The following is a 22,923-nucleotide window of genomic DNA, read 5'->3' as shown; positions in this document are numbered from 1 at the left end:
TTTCCAGAGGTACCTTTATCTTTTGCAAATAATTTTAAAAAGATACATGTATAGTTTTTATGATGGAAAAAAGAAACGTTTCAACTATGAGTATACGTAAAACCATTATTGATTTTCACAAAAAAATAATGATGGTTTCTAATTGATGATAATAATAATCACCATTATGATAGAAAAAATAGTAATACAAATACAAATAATAATAATGATATCATTTATTTTCAATCTAATATCATCATCTCAGATGAACAGACTATGAATGAATAAACGAACGGAAGGAAAATAGAAAGAAAGGAAATAATTCACATTGCTGACATAGACGGGAAGGTAAACGCTTTTGAGTGATGAAACATGAATGGTTGCCTGTTTCTCTTTCACTGGTAGGGAGAGGAGACACGGAGAGAGCGCTCGCGAGATAGGCTAAGAGAAAGAGATATTCAAAGATATATGCATGAAAGAGACAGTGTGTGTGTGTGTGTGTGTGTGTGTGTGTGTGTGTGTGTGTGTGTTGTGTGTGAATTAGAGATTTGCCAGAATATAAAGAGAGAGAACAATATTTGCGATCGACTGACGGAAAGAATTCATTGGTTTTAAAGACCCCCTTTTTTCCCAGAACGAAAAACTCATTGTGCACAGCCCTTCGCAAAAAAAGAAAAAAAAAGAAAAAAAAAAAGAAAAGAAAAAATGTTGACTACCTAGTTAGTGATGAGACGGAGACTGACAGACAACCGGTTTGTTTTCCCTCATTTCCACACACTATTTCTCTCCGTCAGTATTATGAATCAGCGACTGGGTGCAGAGAAAGCCAGCACCAATACGCACACGTCATGACCTGGAGGAGGAGGAGGAGGAGAAGAAGAAGAAAGAGAAGAAGAAGAAGAAAGAAGAAGAAAGAAGAAGAAGAAAAACAATAAAAAAAAGGAAGAAATGATAGGAAAGAAAGAACAGTGTTGAAGGAGTGAAAAAAAAGAGGAAAAAAAGAAAGAAAGCGTGGTGAAACATCTTTCACACGTGCAACCCGGCACAGGGAAAACGAGTTGTGCACAGACTGTGAGTCAGCGCGCGCGCGCGCGCGAACAGGGGGAGGGGGCGGGGGGGCAAAGTAACAGACAGACGCCTTGGAAGACGGCATCGTTCCTCGGTGCAGTCAGCTCTAATATTAAGACCGATCCGTTCGTTGTAACAGTAAACATTGGTCGGTAGCGAATAGGAGAGAGCGAGAGAAAGCGAGAGAGAGAGAGAGAGAGAGAGAGAGAGAGAGAGAGGAGAGGAGAGAGAGCTAGATGGATGAAGACATAAATATGTAAGAAAACACAGACAGAGACAAAGAGTGAGAGACAAGAGAGAAAGAGAGGAGGGAGAAAACAGAGAGCTGGATGGATGGAGAGATAAATTTGTAAGAAAACATAGAGTGAGAAGAGAGTCAGAGAGAGTGAAAAGAGAAAAAAATAAGAAGGGTGAATTTGAAAGGGAGGGAGGGAAATGAACGAACGACAAGAACAACTGATAAGGAAAAAGAAAAAGAGAGGGAGAGGGAGGAAGAGTCAGAGACTGCACACACACACACACACACACAGAGAGAGAGAGAGAGAGAGACAGAGAGAGACAGAGAGAGAGAGAGAGAGAGAGAGAGAAGGGGGGGTGGAGATAGTTGGCGCGACGTTCCTTCTTTACTCTTTAAATGTTAAAAACGTGTTAAAACACACACACACACACACACACACACACACACACACACACACACACACACACCAAGGTCGCTAACTCGATAAAGCCAAACAGATAACGTTAACTGCCTTTGCCATGGACTCCTCTGTTTTTGCAACGAGGCATTTTTTCCCTCTCCTTCTTTGTTCCTTTTCCTTTTTTTTTTTGTCGCTGTGTTTTTGTTTTGTTTGTTTGTTTGCATTCTAATATTCCAAACTGAAATCTGTACTGACGGCTTACATCTGTGTGAAAACTCCTAATGCTAAGCTACGCAAAGCATTGGTTGTCAGCAGCTTTCATCGGAATGCCTGCGAGGAGGTGCAAGCAGAAGAGAAAAAGTCCATTCATTACCCACTTCTCCGCTTTCAAAGATCCAGTCGAATATATATATATATATATATATATATATATATATGATAGTAAGTCGTGTCCGACTATGACCATCAGAACAGCAGAGGAGGCAACTGCTGTTCCGACTAGTTGGGCTAGAATTTGATTATAGTGGACAGTGTCTTGCCCAAGTTACATCCCCACTCTCTCGGCCAAGAGGGTTTTGGGACAGTCGGCGTTGGGATGGTTCCCAAAGGCCAACTAGCCCACAAGGCTGCAGCACTAAGAACCAGTGCAATTTTGCCTCCTAGTTTGAGAGTCACTGTCCTTCACAAAAGACTAAGCTGTAAATGATTTCCCATCGACTGGAGAAACCATTGATAATACAGCTCTCACTTTGCTGTTGGCCCTAATGTAAAACTTGCGTCAATCTGTGATATAAGTCGAGTGTTGGGCCGTCCAGTCGAATATGTACCTGATAAAATAGGGGAAAAGAGAGGTGCCCTCTCAGCATTAACATTAGACAAAGCAAAAGGTGGTTTGTACAAAGCAGGCACGACCGAGCACATGGCAAACAATTATGTTGTCCTCCGGCAAACTTCTGCAGAAAAAAATCCACTCAAACAGGTACACAAATATGAGAATTATGCATGCACTCAAGGCCTGATAAATACACTAACAGGTACACAAAATGAAATAATCATTATGCAAGCACTTAGGGTCTGGCATAGCGCGTTGGGTTACGGTGCTGGTTTGGCACCTCAGTGCCGAGCAGATGAGGTGTAGCGTATATGGATTTGTCCGAATACAGTGACGACTTGTTGAGAAACCGAAACTGAAAACTGAAACTGATCGAACGCGATTCAGGTGACTTAAAATAGCTGCGCGTGCTCACCTCCACACAGCGGCCTTTCAGAGTCCTGAACTATATTAGAAATTCGTTTTAATACATCTATACAAAGAAGAAAAAAAAAGAAAAAAAAAAGAAAAAAAAGAAAGAAAGAAAAAAACCACCCAAAAACAACAAAACCGAATGCAGCAACAGATTCAGTTTCAGTTTCAGTAGCTCAAGGAGGCGTCACTGCGTTCGGACAAATCCATATACGCTACACCACATCTGCCAAGCAGATGCCTGACCAGCAGCGTAACCCAACGCGCTTAGTCAGGCCTTGAATGCAACAGAGTGGCGGAGTATTTGTACAACTTCATTGCTCTTCGAGCACTACACAGCCATACAGTGCTGAAGTAGCACAGGGGAGAGCAGGGGAAAAGGTGGGGGGAAGGGCAATGGATGGTGGGAGGGGTGAGAGGTTATGGAGGGGGTAGGGGAGTGGTTCGGGGTGTGAACATGGAAAGGTTGTGAGTCACGCTATTGTGGGAACACGGAGGGGCTTGGGGTTGGAGGCGGGGTAAAAAGACGTATCATGGCGACAAAAACCTCTTCAGTTACGAGCACGTTTTTATGTTGGGGATTTGAAGACAACTTCCCATGTAATAGGCAAGGGCAACAGTTATTGACCAACTTTGTCGTCTTGTAAAAACAACAGCAACAACAACACACACACACACTCACACACACACAGAAACACACACACACACAGAGTTTAACGAGAGGTGAGCGGAAAGGTTCGGATGAAGGCTCTTTTTTTTTCCTATAGGAAAATCAGGTTTGTTTTCATCACTTATTCACTTCACATTTCTTTTCTCCTTTTCTTTGTTCTTTTGTCGTTTGGTTTATATTCTGTACGCGAGAATAACTTTCGATTTCTAGCTCCTGTTCTTCTGCCATTTGGCAGAAATCAGCCTGTACAAGACTGGCACACCTAGCATCCTGCATGTTGGCACTTCTCTTGCAACCATGCAAGGCACAGCGCGTGTGCCTGTACGCTGAGACAGAGGGAGAGAGATATGTAATAGTATCTTATATCGTTCCACCCATTCATATTGCTCAAGGCAACAAAAGTAAGACGTAATAAGCCCCCCGGAGTATGGCTGCCTATATGGCGGGATAAAAACGGTCATACGAGTGAACGTGGGAGTTGCAGCCCACGAAGAAGAAGCAGACATAACAAATGAAGAGCGATTATTTAACTGTAAATAACTATAACTATTCCTCAGCAAACACCCACACCTCCTCCCCTCATCCCGCCCTCACATCTCTGCACATGCACACCTCAATTATGAATAATAAGTCAGTACGAAGACACAATTAAAAGATTAATGGATATGACTGACGTAAAGGTTTTACAGTGAAACGAAAGGCCCTCCGTGTAAAACATGAAACAAGAAAAAGAAAAGCATGGCTGGACTCTTCATCTGTGAAGTCACAGGTCTGTGGCACCAGACAGTAGGCTAACGATCCGTGGAAACAAACTGTTCATGAGGTATGACAAGCTACCCCCCACCTCCCCGCGCCCACATTTTTTTGAAGAAAGAGTCTGGATATGCCCCAACGTACCTTTTATTTGCCTGTGTTATAGCCGAGTCGGTAACATAAGCATTGATTTGAAGTTGTGTACCTTGCGAACGGTGAGAGAGTTACTTCTGTTTATCACTGTCTATTAATCCTTCACACTCCCAACCTCATTGCTCTTTCATTGTGTTCCTGAGGGGGCGTGTCCGGCGCCTGGCGAATCTGCAGTACCGTCCCAATGGCGGAGGTTGGAGCATGACAGAAACAGGATGCAAACAACTGTCAGCGGTCATCTTCAGTGCTCTGATCACACTGAGCTGGTTGATGGAAGAAAGGCAGGGAGGGTAGCTTCGAGCCAACAAGTTTCAGTTTCTCAAGGAGGTGTCACTGATTTCGGACAAATCCACAATACGCTACACCACATCTGCTAGGCAGATTCCCGACAGCAGCATAACCCAACGCGCTAGTCAGGCCTTGAGTGCATGCATACATGTATATTTGTGTACCCATCATAGTGGGTTTCTTCTTAAGGACTGATTTTGCCAGAGGACAACACTTTTGTTACCATGTATTTTCTTGCCAGAGAGGAAGGTGGCAGAATGGATAAGACGCTCATCTACCAAGACAGTGTCCGTGAGGGTGTGGGTTCGAATCCCGCTCTCGCCCCTTCTTCCAACTTTGGAAAATCAAACTGAGCGTCTAGTCATTCAGATGAGACGATAAACCGAGGTCCCGTGTGCAGCACGCACTTGGCGCATTGGCAAAAAAGAAAAAGAAGAAGAAAAAAAGGGGGAAAAAAAGCAGACAATCCGACCGACAGTGCTGACAACCCGCACAAGTTGTTTCTCCTGGCGCTGGGAAGTGCTGCCTCAACATTGGCACAGAAAAAAGTGAACACTGTCTACTGTGGCACGGTACAACTGCATCGGTATCTTTCCTCGCGGACCAGATTTATTCAGCTGTCGACAGCAGAAGACACGCTCATGAGGAAGAGACGCTGTAGAGGGATTTTCTGATTGTGGTCCGTATGTGGTGTTCCCATCCCGGGTTGTCGGATATGGTCAAGCCCTAAAAACTTGAAGGACTTGAAGAACTCAACAGCCTCAGTCTGTTCGTCTCGTCTCTTCAGAGAGAGAGAGACAGAGAGAGACAGAGAGAGAGAGAGAGAGACAGAGAGAGAGAGAGAGAGAGAGTCAACAGAAGTATCTTTTTTAAATTTTATTTTTATTTTACGAGAGACTGCATAAAAATAATTTGCAGCTCATCTACGCTCAAGAGTCGGTTTGGATGATTAAAAAAACACACAAAAAGCACTCCCCACAAACAACAACAACAACGTACAAAACAAAAACAAACAACAAGAACAATAATACTAATGAAAAATAATAGTAAACAAAATCAAATCACAAAAAAGTAAACAAAGACAACTAAAACATAACACTACGTGGGTTTAGTATGCCGAGCAAGGACGCTCGCAATCTGTTGGTCTGTCCTTTTTTGACTCACTTGTGTAAACAAAGTGAGTCTATGTTTTAACCCGGTGTTCGGTTGTGTGTGTGTGTGTGTGTGTGTGTGTGTGTGTGTGTGTGTGTGTGTGTGTGTGTATGTGTGTGTGTGTCCGTGTGTCTGTGGTAAACTTTAACACTGACATTTTCTCTGCAAATACTTTGTCAGTTGACACCAAATTTGGCATGAAAATAGGAAAAATTCAGTTCTTTCCATTCATCTTGTTTAAAACAAAATTGCACCTCTGGGATGGGCACAAAAAAATATAAAAGAAGCCTAATTATATGCAAACTGCATTTACTGTTATGTTTATATTTTTTGTATTCTCTAAACTTGGCACTTTGACCTCTTATTCTGACACAACAACATGAGGAGTCATCATTATGATTTTTTTGTTCAAACAGGAACTTCTTTTGCTAAGCATGCAATTTTTATTTATTTTGCAAACGTTTTGGTGGAGATAGTAAAGAAGGGAAATTACTCTGTAATTAATGCTAGGGGACTTAATTTATCACAAGTGAGTCTTGAAGGCCTTGCCTCTCTTCTTCTTCTCTTCTTCTCTTCTTCTTCTTCTTTTATCATTTAATGAAGCTGGCATGTTAAACTTAAAATGAGTGACATTAATTAACGAGGGCTGCTCCAGATAACACGCCTGTCACCTTCTGTTCCATCTTGTCTGTGCTGAACAGACAGAAAAACCCGGACAGAGTTCCGTTCGGTTAGGAATAGGATAGGGGGCGCGGGGTACGGGGTGGGGGGCGGAGGGGAGATAAGACTTATGCACGTCTCCGATTCAGTCGTTACTTTATAAAACCCACCCGTTTCATTTAGATGGGACATGGAGATAAACCACTGATGTTAGATCTTTCCAGGCTCTGGCATACTCTCTGCTTGTGTGTGTGTGTGTGTGTGTGTGTGTGTGTGTGTGTGTGTGTGTGGAGGCGATGTGTGTGTGTGTGTGTGTGTGTGTGGAGGCGATGTGTGTGTGTGTGTGTGTGTGTGTGTGTGTGTGGAGGCGATGTGTGTGTGTGTGTGTGTGTGTGTGTGTGTGTGTGTGTGTGTGTGTGTGTGTGTGCAGCTGTCGCGTCTTTCTTGGTTTGTCGACAACTGTTTTACACAGTCATTTTATTCACGTTAAAAAAAAGATAGCTCTCTCTCTCTCTCTCTCTCTCTCTCTCTCTCTCTCTCTCTCTCTCCACAACACACACACATCTATATCTACATACATTCTATTTGCTTACTGGTTCGTTTATGTATCAACAATTACGGTGATACGTGTTCATCGACTGACACGTCAGTGCGGCTTCATGAAAATTTACATTTTTCCATAAGTACATGTGAAAATGGACAGCTCTTTCCCCAAATCAGGAACAGATATGCTTTTTCGACAGGTACCCGTTTTCTGTGAAAAAATAAAAATAAAAAAAAGGGAAAAATCATTAGAGACGATGTAATTTCTATAGAGAAATAGCAGCAAACAAGAGCAAAAATTGCCTTTTCAGATTTCAAAATTTGATTTTTTTCTTCGGTAAATCAGAACCGGATATTAACAAAATGATTTTAAAACCGATGGCACTGACTCTAAAGTTGAGACCGATTTCAAATGCACCCGTTTCAGTGACCAGAACCAAGCGCGAACACCGTCATTTCAAATTTGGTAAAGTCGACCGTAAGTAACCAGACATGAGCAACTGATAAATAAAAAAAAGCCTGATTAGGCAGTTGTTTAACAATTTCAGAAACATTTATAATAATATTCTCCGTCTTTTCCTTCTTCGTCCTCCTTTTTCTTCTCTCCCTCAACTCCGCGAAGAGTCATTAGGGAACAGCACAGAAGAACTGTTCACCAACTTCGTCCAGACGTGTTCCTTTTTTTCTCGAGTCAGCGCAATTATTTATCTAATCAAGCTATTTCCTTTTAAAAGGCCCTTTGCATTGCCCATCCGAATCTTAAGCTTTTTAATGACAGACCCGACAAGATCAATACCCAAGATTCAGTAGCTTTGCTAAAGCAATCCTCCAGGTAACCAAAGAGGGAGGGAGGGAGGGAGGGAGGTGAAGAGGAAGACAGAAAAAGCCAATAACATTGGACCAACAACACTACCAAATGGACGGGAAAAACATTATGCGGAGTCCCGGGCTTGACATGCAACAGAACTGGGAGAGTCTGGCGAACAGTTCTTCAGTGCGGAGCTTCATACGGTTGAGGGCGAGGAAGAAGAAGAAGAAACGAAAGTGAGAAAGAAGAAGAAGGAGAAGAAGAAGAAGAAGTAGAAGAAGAAAGGAAAGTTAGAAAGAAGAAGAAGGAAGAAAGAAAGAAAGGAAAATGAAGAAGAGAAGGGAAGAAAGAAAGAAGAAGAGGAAGGAAGAAAGAAAGAAAGAAAGAAGAAGAAATCGAAGAAAGAAAGTAGTAGTAGCAGTAGTAGTAGTAGTAGTAGAAGAAGAAGAAGAAGAAAGGAAAATAAGAAAGAAAAAGAAGAAGGGAGAAAGAAGAAGGGAGAAAGAAAGAAAGAAAGGAAAATGAAGAAGAGAAAGGAAGAAAGAAAGAAAGAAGAAGAAAGAAAGAAGAAAAAGAGGAAATAAAGAAAGAAATTCCGAGCAGTAGTAGTAGTAGAAGAAGAAGAAGAAGAAAGAAAGAAAAAAAGATAGAAAGAAAGAAGAAGAAAGAAAGAAAAAAGAAAAAAAGGAAAGAAAGAAAGAAGACGACGAAGAAAGTAGTAGCAGAAGTAGTAGTAGTAGTAGTAGTAGTAGTAGTAGTAGTAGTAGTAGAAGAAGAAGAAGAAGAAGAAGAAAGGAAAATAAGAAAGAAAAAGAAGGGAGAAAGAAAGAAAGAAAGGACAATGAAGAAGAGAAAGGAAGAAAGAAGAAGAAAGAAGAAAAAGAGGAAATATAGAAAGAAATTACGAGCAGTAGTAGCAGTAGTAGAGGAAGAAGAAGAAGAAAGAAAGAAAAAAACGAAAGAAAGAAAGAAAGAAGAAGAAGAAAGAAAAAAAGAAAAAAGGAAAGAAAGAAAGAAGACGACGAAGAGAAAAAAAAGAAAAAAAAAAAAAAAAAGAGAAGCAGCAGCAGCAGAAGAAGAAATCGTAGCTGTAGATGAAGTTGACAACTGGTGAGAACTACTGGAAGGGACCCTGCAGGAAATTGTTTTCTCGTTTGTCAACTGGAGTCAGGAAGCATATTAATCACGCTTTCTCTGGCGCTGAGGAGGATGGTTGCTCACTGCAAACAGCACCACACGCACACGTCTGGCTGTGTAGAAAAAAAAATCGTGATGCCTAAGACCAGGACTATATCAGAACAGTACAGTTCGTGATGTGGCGAATAGCGCTGTTCTCTATTTCGCTTTACTTTGTGGTTCGCTGCATCGGCCTCCTTCCGTCTCGAGAGACGATGGCTGCACCAGAAATGTAGTCACTGCCGGGCGTTGCACTTCCTGCTGTGGCTGTGTAGACCGATGCTGGAGTGGCAATCTCTTACTGCATTGTTCTACATTGCGTTTGTACTGCCCTGCACGGTACTGTATAGTACAGAGTGCCTGTAGTTCCATTCTGTTTTTTCAGAATACTACATTGTGTTGTGTTGTGTTGTAAACGTACAATATGCCTGCCCTATTCTGTGTTGCACAATATTACATTGTGTTGTGTTGTAAACGTATCATGTGCCTGTGGTCCCATGCCGCGGAATACTGCATTATGTTGTATTGTGTTGGGTTGGTTTGTAAACGTACAATGTGCCTGTCCCATGCTGTGTTGCAGATTGCTGCATTGTGTTCTGTTGTGCTGTGTTGTAAACGTACAATATGCCTGTAGTCCCGTGCAGTGCTGCAGAATAACGCATTGTGCTGTGTTGTGCTGTGCTGTAAAACGTACGGTGCTCTGCTTTGCCGTCACTCCCTGAGCTCGCACGCATCGCGCGAAGATCATTGTTATGTTCCTACTTTCTGCACTTGCCATCGTGAGACAATGGTAAATGTTAGTGAGGCATTATTACCTATCAGTCTATCTTTATCTCTGTCTCTCTGCCACCGACGCCCCCCTCACACGCCGTCAAAATAGTTTCTCTGACAGTTTCATCACATACTGCACCTCTTTTCATTCTTACACTACTACCACCTCCACTCCCATCTCACCTTCCCACGTTAATCTATCCTCCATCTCCCCCCATCCTCCCATCATTTCTCTCTCTCTCTCATATACACCTACATACAGAAACACACATACACATACACACGTGCGCACACACACACACACACGCGAGCGCGCGCACGCACACACACACACACAGAACACACCACACACGTGAGATAAATCCCACTCAGCACATGTATGCCACACGCACCCCGATTCAAGTTTCCTGCCATCTATCAGGAGCACACATAGCGACACAGGCAGTTGCTGCTTTTTATCCACATGCCTGCCTGCCGATGCTTATGTGCTTGTCCTGATGACGACGGGTGAAGAAAAAAAAGGCAATAAGGAGGGAAACAGAAGGCTGGGATGGGAGGAAGAAGGAACAACGTAAGAAGTCAGGAGTGGGTGGGGGTGGTGGGTGGCAGGTGCGACTTATGATGGCACTAGAAAGTAGGTCGTGATACGGCACGCGCACTTGTGAGGAACCCCCCCCCCTTCCCCAGCCAAAAAAAAACAAACAAACAACAACAACAACAAAAACCCACAAAAAAAACAAACACACACACGCACACACAAAACAAAACAAACAACCAAACAGATAGATAGACAGACAGATAGATAGATACATATATAGAGAGAGAGCGAAAGAGAGAAATGGATAGAGACAGAGACAGACAGACAGAGACAGACAGACAGAGAGAGAGACAGACAGACAGAGAGGTAGAGGTGGATGTTGGGGTGGGGTGGAATGCAGAGTAAGGGTACAGAAGAGGACCACTCCATCTTTATTAATTAAGTGGAAGTGGAAGACACGCTGTTTAAAAAACAATGTCACTCCGCCAGGAGCACAAGCCCCAGGGAAGCCCCCCCTATCAATGAACGTTCCACGTAACGTACCTACCATTCCCCTGAAGAATGACTCCTGTGCTTCAGGCTGTAATCGGCCTGTCAAACAGAACACCGCGACCTTAAACAGTGTCTTAACACGCATTCTTCTTCAGATAGAAAGGGAGGATTGTTTACATGGGTGTGTGGAAGGAAAATATCCAGTTTATAAATGTTACCGTTGCTACTACTTCGAGTGATATGAGGACTGGATGTGCTTGACAGTTGTGGGGAAAAAAAAACAATATTGAAACACTGAGATAAACACAGAAAATGACTATGTACTGAAATCAAAGCGCCTATATCCACGGGCATTTCATTTGACATATACGTTCTGTTTCATAACAATAGTTATATCCTAGCGTTAACCAAGTTAAGAAGAGATTCAGACACTTGCATAGTGGGCCAGGAAAGTTTGAGAAAAACTCCCAAAGACGCAACCGTGAAGCGGACTGCTCGGTTCCATACTATCGGTTTGAGCCAACAGAATACTTAGCTTACCGGTTTGAGCCATCACAATACTTAGCTTACTGGTTTAAGCCAACATAATACTCAGATTACCGGTTTGAGCCGACAGAATACTCAGCTTTTAGGTAGAAACCAGCCACGGGCCGAAGATTCTTTGCCCCTAAATGGGGTTCCGCGTCCTCACAGACGTCAGTCCGTAACGCTAAGCACTTCAGCCACGGCAGCTGGTGAGGAGATCAGAGCTGCTACCTTGAGGCTCTACCCCACACCACCTTCGGGGCACACTTTCATAGGGTAGAACTCTATTGAACGTTAACTTTCAGGTTAGTCTCGTTTAATCAGTCGATGATTCTTCTTTCGTTGCACATACAGAGCTGTATGTAATCATCGTATATCTGGTGAGCTTATATGCGTGACGGTGAGGCGTGAACAAGAGGGGGCCGGGGGTTCCTTGAGCAAGAAAATGATCAGTGCTCTCCTGAAATGAACGAGACTGCAATACCAAGACATGATACCCTGTCCACAGAACCTCCAAGATCACACGTCACGCCTTTAAATACTGAACGCTATTACTGATCAAATGACATACTGCCAATAGTTCAAAGTATAGGCTTGCTTATGTTATGGCTAGCTGCTTTTTTTTTCCTGTTGATTTAGAGGTATGTGTAGTGAACAGTATTTCAGATTTGAAGTCTATTTGAAAAGAAAGAAAGTAAAGAAGGCCATATATATATATATATATATATATATATATATACACACACACACACACACACAGACATTTTATTTACACTGGCCATAGCTCCTTAGAAGAGGGATATATATAGTGCATTATATATATATATATATATAGAGAGAGAGAGAGAGAGAGAGAGAGAGAGAGAGAGAGAGAGAGAGGTGGTGTGGGCGCAAAGGCTACCGCTTAAAGTGAACGACAGACGCATTCCGATCTCCACAAGAGTTATTGGCCATCTCCACCTGGCGATCGTCCGGAATTCCAGCAACTAGTGGCCATCGAGGAAGCTTTCAAGTGACCACAGGTATGTGTGCTGTCTTAACGAGGGAAGTGGGTTCTTTTATGGGAGAGGTGGTTTCAGGAGCACAGATGGGGGGAATGCAAAGAAACAGAGAGGAGGGGGGGGGGGACAGAGAGAGAAAGAGAGAGAGAGAGAGAGGTTGCACGTGTTGTACACACACATATAAAAACCAAACCTTGAACAGGATGAACAGCAAAATTTAGAAAGAATAAACTGATATTATAACCAAACTAAATAACAAGCTAAGGGTACTTTGGAAACACACACACACACACACACACACACAGATGCTTATTTTTTTCTTCTTTTAGAGCGAAGCGTAAGGGGGAAGGTGGGGTTAGTAGGGGTGGGGTGTTGATTCGGGGACAGGAGACGATAGGGGAAGGGGGAGGGGGCGTTAGGGAAGTGTAACATGAACGAAACTTAAAAGAAAGAAAGAAAGAACAAGAAGAAGACGAAGAAGAAGAAGATGAAGAAGAAGAAGAAGAAGAAGAAAAAGAAGAAGCAGAAGTCGACGACGAAGAAGAAGAATAGACATGGTGGTTTTCCCCCATGAATACACGTGTTTGAAAAGAAAAACGACTGGATTTTGGAGCGTTGCTGACGTCACACTTTTTTCTTTATTCATATTATATAAACTGTGAAGCTTTTTATCATCGGTACCGATTTCTTTAGTTGCGCTGGACACATCTCCGTCGCTGAAGTTCTCATCTCATCCTTAGAGATAAAGAACAGATACCAATGTTCATTCTTTGCTGCCTCGCGAAGCTTCCTCCAGTAAATGAAAAAAGAAAAAGAAAAAAAGGAGATAAACAAAGCAAAAACAAATACAAAAAAGCAAAGCAAAACAAAAACAACAACACACACAACTAAAAGAACAACAAACAAACAAACCCACATACACACACTATTACTGTCTCAAATTTGTCTAAAATTATATAGATTTTTACTCTCTTTGTTCTGTCAAAACATCTCCACTGCTGTGACTGGCGATTTTTGACCTAAACAATTTCACTGAAACAAACCTTCATCAATTTTTCATAAAACTAAAAAAAAAAAAAATAAAAAAAAAAAAATAAAAAATTTAAAAAAAACGAGAAATTTTTTTTAGGGGCGTTGTTTTCTTCCACGGACAGTTTTAAGCGCGCGCAGTAAAACGGACGCATCGAGTCAGAACTTGGAGGTCTCGACTGGGTATCTGCACGTGAAAAGAAATGAACCAATCACCAAGCTGTTGTGTTCCAGCAGTCACCAATCACTGACTTCCATCTAAACAGCTCAAACCACAGAGTGAAAGCGAAAAGGAAATGGGAAAGGGTACGGCTTGGTTCAGAGAAGAATTACTTTTAAAAGTAGAACCGTTCACTTGTGCAGTGCCTGTAACTCCTTGTTGTTCAAACTGGCTGAACAGAGATGAAGATTGGCAGAAATGACAAGGACAGGAGGAGAAAACAACAGCAACAACAGCAACAAAACAACAATGATTGGAGGGATTCAAGGCATAGAGCTGCTGATATTTCTCAATCCCCTTGTACCATCAGACTCACGGCTATCAATGGAAACAAACAAAAAAATCCATGACCCAACACCCCAACTCCATCACTTACGCAAGCACGCACGCATACACACACAAACACACACACACTCACTCACACAGAGTGAGACTTAGTACACACACACACACACACACACAGAATAACACACACACACACACACAAAGCACACACACACACACACAAATGAATGCGTACGTTTATGTACGTGCGTGCGCCATCTTTCTTCCCCCCCCCCTTCCTTCGCCAACAACAATAATCTGTTACAGGCACACGCATTTAAGGAAAAAGGCGTCATTGTAAACCGCTCTGGTTTATGAGGCAATTATCAACAAAGTCTGGTTTTGGAAACAGAGAGCATTTGTCGCAGAATGGCATTAACGAAGGCACTGATATTCCTGCAAAAAATAACAGAACAAGGGCTTTCCTTTAAATCGGATTCACACATCTGGTATCTGTCCTCGGTAAGATATCTTTATTAGAGAGCCGATCTCAGGAAGTTTGGCTCAGATTTTGACGAGGAAATTTACTTTTTATCAGAGTTATTATGTTGACAGAACTGGGAACAGAGCTTCAAGTTGTTTTGGGGTTTTCTTTTCAGAACTTCAAGTTGTTTTTGGTTTTTCTTTTCAAAGGATGTCTTGTATTCCATGCACACTTGCAGAATGTGCGTTTTACTGTCGCTTGTTTCTGAAAGAGACATCGATCGAGTGTTAGTTTTCGCAGTATTTTAGATGTGAAAGAGAGACAGTACCAGACTTCTGAAGTGAACTGGAACCAAACACACACACGCGCGCGCGCGCGCACACACACACACACACACACGCACATAGCACACGCACATATCTGAAGTGAACTGGAAGCAAAGGCACACACTCACACATATACACACAAGCGCACACAAACATATACACACACGAGAGCGCACAAACTTGCACACACGCACCTACGCACGGAAGCGTGCGCGCGCGCACACACACACACGTACAAGCACGCAAACAATCAAAAACAACTTGATGTAATATGTTTCCACAACAGACTGTTCTTCAACAAGGCCATTTGTATGCATAATGTTATAAATGGAAATAGTCCCAAAACGATAACAGAAACTTTGAAAACTAATGAAAATAGGCACACGCAAATGTTATGTGTACTCAGACCTAGAAACAACCTTTACAAATTCCGCTTCCTATACTCTGCTGGACATTGATTGAATAACCTTCCACTCATTTAAACAATATTTCGAATAACAATGTGTTTAAGAAAAAAAAAATTGGAAAAAAACATCTTATTGACTGTGGAAAACGATGAACAGCAAAACGAGTCTATGTCTATTGGTTTACCGCTTCATTTATTATCTGTAAAATGTTCTGTATATGCCTTCGTTCGCGGTTGGCTTGTGTGTAAAAGGTGGTATAAGTGTGCGAGAAGAGGTGTGTGTTGTGAATTCGTGTATGCATACGTCTTTGTGTGTATGAGTGCGAAACAGAAAGGCAAATGTGCATTTCATTTTCGCATGATTATTGTATGTATGTATTTAATTATTATTATTACAGTGTTGTTGTTTTTTGTATCTATTTTCCTCTTTTCTTCTTCTTTTTTTTTTCCAGATGGCTTTGACGTAAATACAAGTAGTTCTTGCTTATTCGATTTCCATCTTGAAATGAAAATTTTGACATGACTTGACTTGACACACACACAAGTAAATAACCTGAGAAGAAATGTTGGCTTTGTTCTAGTAGATACTTGGGACGTCTGTACTCACAACTGTTCTTCTTGGAAACATAAACATCGACACCCCTTTTGAGTGAGGCTTTGCTGTTCTCATAAAATTATGGGCAGAATTAAGGACCACTTTTTCTCGCTTTCGGTTACTTTGAAGCCGCTGTTAGGGTTAAGATGAACGGTTTTTGTGAGCGCGGCACTAACTCAGTACAGCTTTACTGTCTTCAACCTTCTGTTGTGCTGGGAATTCAGTCGTGCGCGGTTTTCACTTTGTGGGCAATACATCTTAAAAGAGAATCCCCGCTTAACAGTTTTGTCTGTATCTAATTTTGAGAAGTATACATGCTTTATGAATGGAAGACGTAGAAATAAAGGACTTGCGTTTCATGATCCTCGGCTGTTCAAACTTGATTATCTTGATTTTGTTTATGCGCAGTGGTAACTTCGACACAACGAGCACGCTTAGAATCAGAAGAAAAGAAACACAACATTTCAACGTTTATCAACAATATTGAAGGAAGAAATTGTAAGGTAACGGAGATGAATTCAAATCTGGAAAATATAGAATTTACGGTCAACCATTTCAAAATACAATAAATTTTATTGAAGAAAAAATCGGTAAAAAGCAAACAAGAATGACAACACACACACACACACACACACACACACACTTTAAGAACTGTGTTCTTCAACAGACATGGCCATTGAATAATACGAAAAACAAAATAAAGTCAGCACGATAAAAACTCTCTCACAGTAGTGCAAGCAGTACGAATCTTAGCCACTGAAACTCAAACATGCTATAAAAAGACACCATGTATAGTCTCAACACGGAAAATCATTTCAATGGGCCAGTCAGATCTCACGTTCCGTCCCAACTCCTCGCGTTTCCATCTTTACCCAGAAAAACCGCATCATGCCATGTGAAGGAGGAGGAGGAGGAGAAGGAGAAGGAGGAGGAGAAGGCAGCTGAGGAGAAGCAGGAGGAAGAAGAGCAAGAGGTGGAGGAAGTGATGATGATGACTGGGATGACAACGATGACAAACACTTTTGCGAAAGAAAACCACAGGTTAATTCAAGTGTCCAATGCGTTACACACGAACCATGTCACCACCGCCTGTCCTTTTATAAACATGTTTTGATATCAAATCACTGAAAGTGTGCGCCTCGAATGTGACCCAAGTTGGCAGGCAATGCTCCCAAAGAAAGTCGATGTTGTGAGTAAATCGCCTGCAAGCGCCAGCTCTATCCTTTTCTGATGGATTTGTTGTAATTTGTTCTCGAAGGTTCTTAAAGCATTCTTTGTTCCTCATTCTCTCAGGATGCTTTACGGCTATTGCACTTTCCTGAAATGCCTTTTATAATACATCATCTATGCCGTGGAAACACACCCAGCCAGAGCGCTAAACGTCTGAGAATAAACACAAAATGTCACAGAGAGAGAGAGAGAGAGAGAGAGAGAGAGAGAGAGAGAGAGAGAACGAACGAACGAACGAACGAAATTGAGAGAGAGAGAGAGAGAGAGAGAGAGAGAGAGAGAGAGATATGCAGGCAGACAGACAGACAGAGACGGACTGCATAGCAACAATGTACGTTGTGAGTCGCACGAACAAAGGTTTTGCGCTTCGCGTGGACCACAAAACGTAGCATAATCACCTTACGCCACACTATTCTTGGTTCTTCTGTATACGTTTCCCATATCTCTGTGTATGTTTTCGATACCTCTGTGTATGTTTATGATACCTATGTGTACGTTTCTGATACCTCTGTGTATGTTTCTGATACCTCTGTGTATGTTTTTGGTGGGACCAGAGTGTGTGTGATATCTATCGTACGATCCTGACGTAACAGAGGAGACAGAATACTTTCAACGTTCAAGGCAGTGATATTGTGTCTCCTGCTGATATTGTCTCTCCTGCGTTTAAAGAGAAAACATTTTAGCACTCACGAAACATTTCTGCCCAACTGCGACAATTCACGATTGTCGATCTTATTTACCATTTCGTTCTTCCACGCAGTTTCATTTGTTTTCTATCTGTGGAGTGTCGGACCATAAAAAAAAATCTTCTGAGAACATGCTTTATTATGCTTACATTTGAAAATATGACAGGGTCATATTACACTGAGAGATAGATAAATAGATAGATAGACAGATTTATGTTTACATTTGAAAATATGACAGGGTCATATTACACTGAGAGATAGATAAACAGATAGATAGATAGATAGATAGACACACACATATCCATGTATATATATATATATATATATATATATAATTACACACACACACACACATTATATATATATATATATATATATATATATATAGATAGATAGATAAAGAGACAGACACACAGACAGGGAAACGAGGAAAAAGGAAGGTCAAATGTTTGAATCTAAAAAAAATGACATGACAAAAACTTTAAAGACGAAAGTGGGGTAAGGTGGTTGAAGGAGAGATGCACATTTCACGGGCCGTCAATAACATCACAAACAATATCGTGAATATATTTCAGACATAAACAATATAATGAATGAACTATGGTTTTAAGTCATTCATGAGATGTTAGCATAAACTTTAATAGTAGACAACTTCTATTGCAAAGCATTCTCCTGAATAAATCAGATTAAATTTGAGTAGATCGACTCTTAGGAGTGGTACCATGATCTTGTGTGTATGACGATTTGGGTTGGTTACAAATTTACTTCATAAAGGAGAATGAGCAGTGCCAGACATATCTTTAAACACAAGCGCCTTCTTATAAATGAGTTTCGATACAAGTGGGAGAATAAATTATTTAAATGTGTGTAATCATATGGATAAAGACGGTGGTTTTGAAAGAATTTGTTTTACGGCGCGCCTGTGTACAATTTGTATGCTCAGTAGCTGTTTAAGAACGTCGTTACCAGCTGAATCCCAGAGAGAGAGAGAGAGAGAGAGGGAGAGGGGAGGAGAGGGGAGAGAACCATCATTCATGCACGCGCAACGACCCGATTATCTTCCCTGCTTCACCTCTTCGTCAAAATTCTTCGACATCGACTCCCACACAGAAAGCCCGCCGCACAAGAGATCAGCAACCGTTGCAGCCAATCAACCCGCAAATAGCTTCCCTTCTTCTCCGCCATAACTTAACTCATAACAGACGCTCACTTCACTAAGACACGGCTAGCACTCGGGGACTTGAAAGAGTTAAGCGACCGCTACAAATCAACAGAGACAGAAATACGCGTCGTCCAGTGCGCTTCGTTCCAAATGCTACGGCAGAAGATGAGTACACTGCACTCACGATTCCACGCTCGCTGTCAGTCATGAACGCTGCGCATCTGCCATTTGAATAGTGAGACGTTTCCCCCAGAGCAAACAAACGATTACCGAAGACGAAAGAAGAAGCCCTTTCCTTCAGAGCCTTAAAAAAAAAATTAAAAAAAAATCAAAAAAAAAATCAAAGGCTGCGTACGAGGTTTGTGCGAACACTTAAGAGAACCATGCGCATCTTTGAGAACTGCGTTCACGTGGTTCAAACACTGCAGGGAATGAAGTGGGGGTATATTTCCGACAATTTGAAACAAGTAAGATGAGAAAAGACTCAAATACATTTGTTTCTTTTCCTTGCACGACCAGCATCAATATGGCTTAAACCATATTTCACTTTATTTTAAACATGTCAATATATATATATATATATATATATATATAGAGAGAGAGAGAGAGAGAGAGAGAGAGAGAGAGAGAGAGAGATTTATGACTTCGTCTTCAACTTGCTGATGATACTTGTCGAGGTTGGTGCAAGATGGGTATAACTTGAGTGCTTCCGTAACCCGCAGAACTCTGACGTATTACGTAACAGGATTCTTATGGTGCAATTCTTCTGCAATCGACAACACATCAAAGGAGTCCACTGAAGCATTAGTAAGTTTGAATATCCGTTGACCTTGGCGATCAGAAAAAAAAATGACCCTTAACCTCCAAGCCGCTTTTGGGATCGAACCCAGAACACTCACATTAAAAATCGCCCCCTCCCCTTCCCCCCGGACCCTCGGCTATTGCGCGTGGAGCGTGTCAGATCAGGAGCTTTCTTCTCCTTCCCATTACATGACCAACATCAACATGCTGATGACTCTGTCGTGGTTGATGCATTCTGAGTATTTTCTTGTTTCCACAACCAAAACATCACTCACATGGATTGCAGGATCTGTAACGTGCGTATTTGATGTTTTACATGCGTATACTACACCTACACACGAAGGGGGTTCAGGCACTGGCAGGTCTGCACATATGTTGACCTGGGAGATCGGAGAAATCTCCACCCTTAACCCACCAGGTGCGCCGAACCGGGGATCGAACTCGGGACACTCGGGCGAGAATCCAGCGCTTTAACCAATTCTCCACCGACAGAAATACGCGTCACAAAATCAGAGTTAAATTCTGGCCTCCACACACACCTGTACAAATCTGGTTTCATGGTGCGGTGTCATGACTAATACTGTACTACACAAAACTTCAGCGTCGACGATCTGCTTCCAGCTGTTTCTGAAGTTCTGCGTCAGATCAAGAGCTCTCCCACAGCTTTCTGCTAATATTCAGTGACTCCTTGACTGCGTAAACTTGGTGTGAAATTAGATAATTATGGCAAGAATTTAAAGTGCATTTACTATTTTTGTGCACTTTGGTGTAATTGATTTGCTGATCCGAAGCAATGTGGTGAGAGAGAGAGAGAGAGAGAGAGAGAGAGAGAGAGAGAGAGAGAGAGAGAGAGAGAGAGAATGAATGAATGAGTTTATTCAGTTTAAGGCTTAGCAATTACGTCATCCCACTGAAATACGAAGATAAAAAACACACGAAAAAAACGATATAGGAATAAATAATACCATTAGCATTACGCATTTTATAACAATATGAAATAATCATAACATGGTATAACGATATAATATATATATATATATATATATATATAGAGAGAGAGAGAGAGAGAGAGAGAGAGAGAGACAGACAGACAGAAAAATAATCAATTACTGCAATGTTGACTATTGTATTTGTATTTCTCATTTTTATCACAACAGATTTCTCTGTGTGAAATTCGGGCTGCTCTCCCCAGGGAGAGAGAGAGAGAGAGAGAGAGAGAGAGAGAGTGTGTGTGTGGGGGGTCGTGTGTGTGTGTGTGTGTGTGTGTGTGTGCGTGCGTGCGTGCGTGCGTGCTGTCGCGCTTGCTTGCTTGCTTTGTCATTGGCAAGTTCCTTTTGTCTTGCGTCTAAGTCTTGATTTTTGTGCCCTTTGTTTTTGATTTTCGTAATACCCCCACCCCCTCCACACCACCCCACCACTTTGATGTTCATCATCATCATTACTTAATACAACAACAACTACTACAAATTCTACTACTACTACTACTCCTACTATTACCACTACCCATTTGTCTTACTTGAAGTCTTGATTTTTTTTTTTTTTTTTTTTTGCTTTGCGTTGTTGATTTTTGTACCAGTCCACCCCCTACCCCACTTTATGTTGATCATCATCATCATCATTTATATCATCAGTACTTAATGCAACATCAACAACTACCACTACAGAAACAACAACAACAGCGTTTGTGCTCCGTGTTGTTGATTTTTGTAACAATCCACCTGCTCACGTTAGTGTTCATCATCATTATCATCACCAACATTATACAATATCAACAACTACCACCACCACAACTACAGCAACAACAACAACAATTACTACTACTACAACCACTACTACTACTATTATCATCTTGTGTCAGTTCTGGGAGGTGATCAGTGACGAACATGGTGTGGACCCCACCGGCACGTACCATGGAGACTCCAGCCTACAGCTGGACAGAATCAGTGTCTACTTCAACGAGGCCTCGGGTAGGTCTGTTCTGCTCTTCTGTTGTGTTGTGTTGTGGTGTGTTGTGTTGTAGTGTGGTGTGCTGTAGTGCGGTATGGTGTGGTGTGGTATGGTGGTGCGTGTTGTTGTGTGGTGTGGTGTGGTGTTTTGTGTTTTACTGTACCGCATCCCATTATATAGTTTCGTATTCTGAAATGTTATGTCGTACAGAATAATATTTCTCATATGTCGCAAAACACTGTTTTGTGTGAAATGTAGGTCTTTATTCACCGTTAAAAATAATTGTAAACTTTTCCCAATGCTGAAAATAATTGATTATGTGGTGAAGAATGCATGGAATATTCTGCACTTTGCAACTCCTTCAGAAAAAGGCAATGCAAACAGAAACTAACAAACCGGTTCAATCAAATCATAATTTACTCAAGGACAGTTTCTTCGCGTTGTGTGCTTTAACGTAACACACTGACTCGGAAGTGCATGCTGTATTGGAGAACTCTGTCTCAGCATCCAGATCAACTGTCCGTGGAAAATCAGAACACTCCCTACCAGTTCGTGGCTAGAAATTAGAAACTCCCGCTTGTTCTGAAGCACCCTTTACCACCGTGTTGGCAGATATGCGTCTGCCACCTTCCTCCTGCCGTATTACCGTCACAGTGTCCGTGAAGGGTCTGCGTTCAATTTCCACTCTTGCCCTTTCTCCCAAGTTTGACTGGAATTCAAAACTTAGTCATTCGGGTGAGACGATAAACCGAGGTCCTGTGTGCAGCACGCACTTGGCGCACTGAAAAGGAACCGTTTACAACAAACGCGTTGGGCTGCGCTGCTGTCAGGGATGTGCGCAGCAGCTGTAGTGTAGCGTTTATAGATTTATTCCGAACGCAGTGACGCCTCTTTGAGAAATGAACTGAAAACTGATGCTGAAACTCTTAACCACAGGACCACTAGTTCACTGGAATGTGTCACTGATTTTACAGACAAAGTAGGATGTGCGAAGTGCCAATGACGATGGAATACAAGTCGCTGTGTTGTTTCATCTTGTGAAGCAGAAAGCTTTTTGGCAACAATTTCCGACAATTCTTAAACTCCGCTTCAATGTCAGCATGCACTATTCGGTGAGCTTGTTTCTAACAAAAAGGCTGCCGGTCGGATCTCAACTGTTCTACAGTGATGAAGAACTGCCAGCGTGTCATAGCAGAGAACACTCATTTATTTAATTAAAACAGGAGGAACATGCTTCCCGCTGACAAATTATAAACACGACCAACTCGATCTGAAGAAAAGTGAAAAAGAAAAAGAACAGAACTGCATAATGCAG

At 41.8% G+C, this 22,923-nt stretch overlaps 1 protein-coding gene across 3 annotated transcripts in view; it reads left to right on the top strand.

Moving 5' to 3' along the window:
• The window catches only part of LOC143295044 (tubulin beta-2 chain-like), a 57,226-nt gene that overhangs the window by 18,247 nt on the left and 16,056 nt on the right, over positions 1-22,923 (top strand). For all 3 annotated transcript variants that reach the window (XM_076606590.1, XM_076606591.1, XM_076606592.1), the window contains exon 3: positions 21,520-21,628. In XM_076606590.1, the coding sequence (XP_076462705.1) occupies positions 21,520-21,628 (109 nt within the window). The remainder of the gene's footprint in view (positions 1-21,519; positions 21,629-22,923) is intronic.

This window comes from Babylonia areolata, chromosome 20 (genome assembly GCF_041734735.1).
Source record: "Babylonia areolata isolate BAREFJ2019XMU chromosome 20, ASM4173473v1, whole genome shotgun sequence".
Classification (NCBI taxonomy): domain Eukaryota; kingdom Metazoa; phylum Mollusca; class Gastropoda; order Neogastropoda; family Buccinidae; genus Babylonia; species Babylonia areolata.
This window is presented reverse-complemented; position numbering and strand designations above follow the sequence as displayed.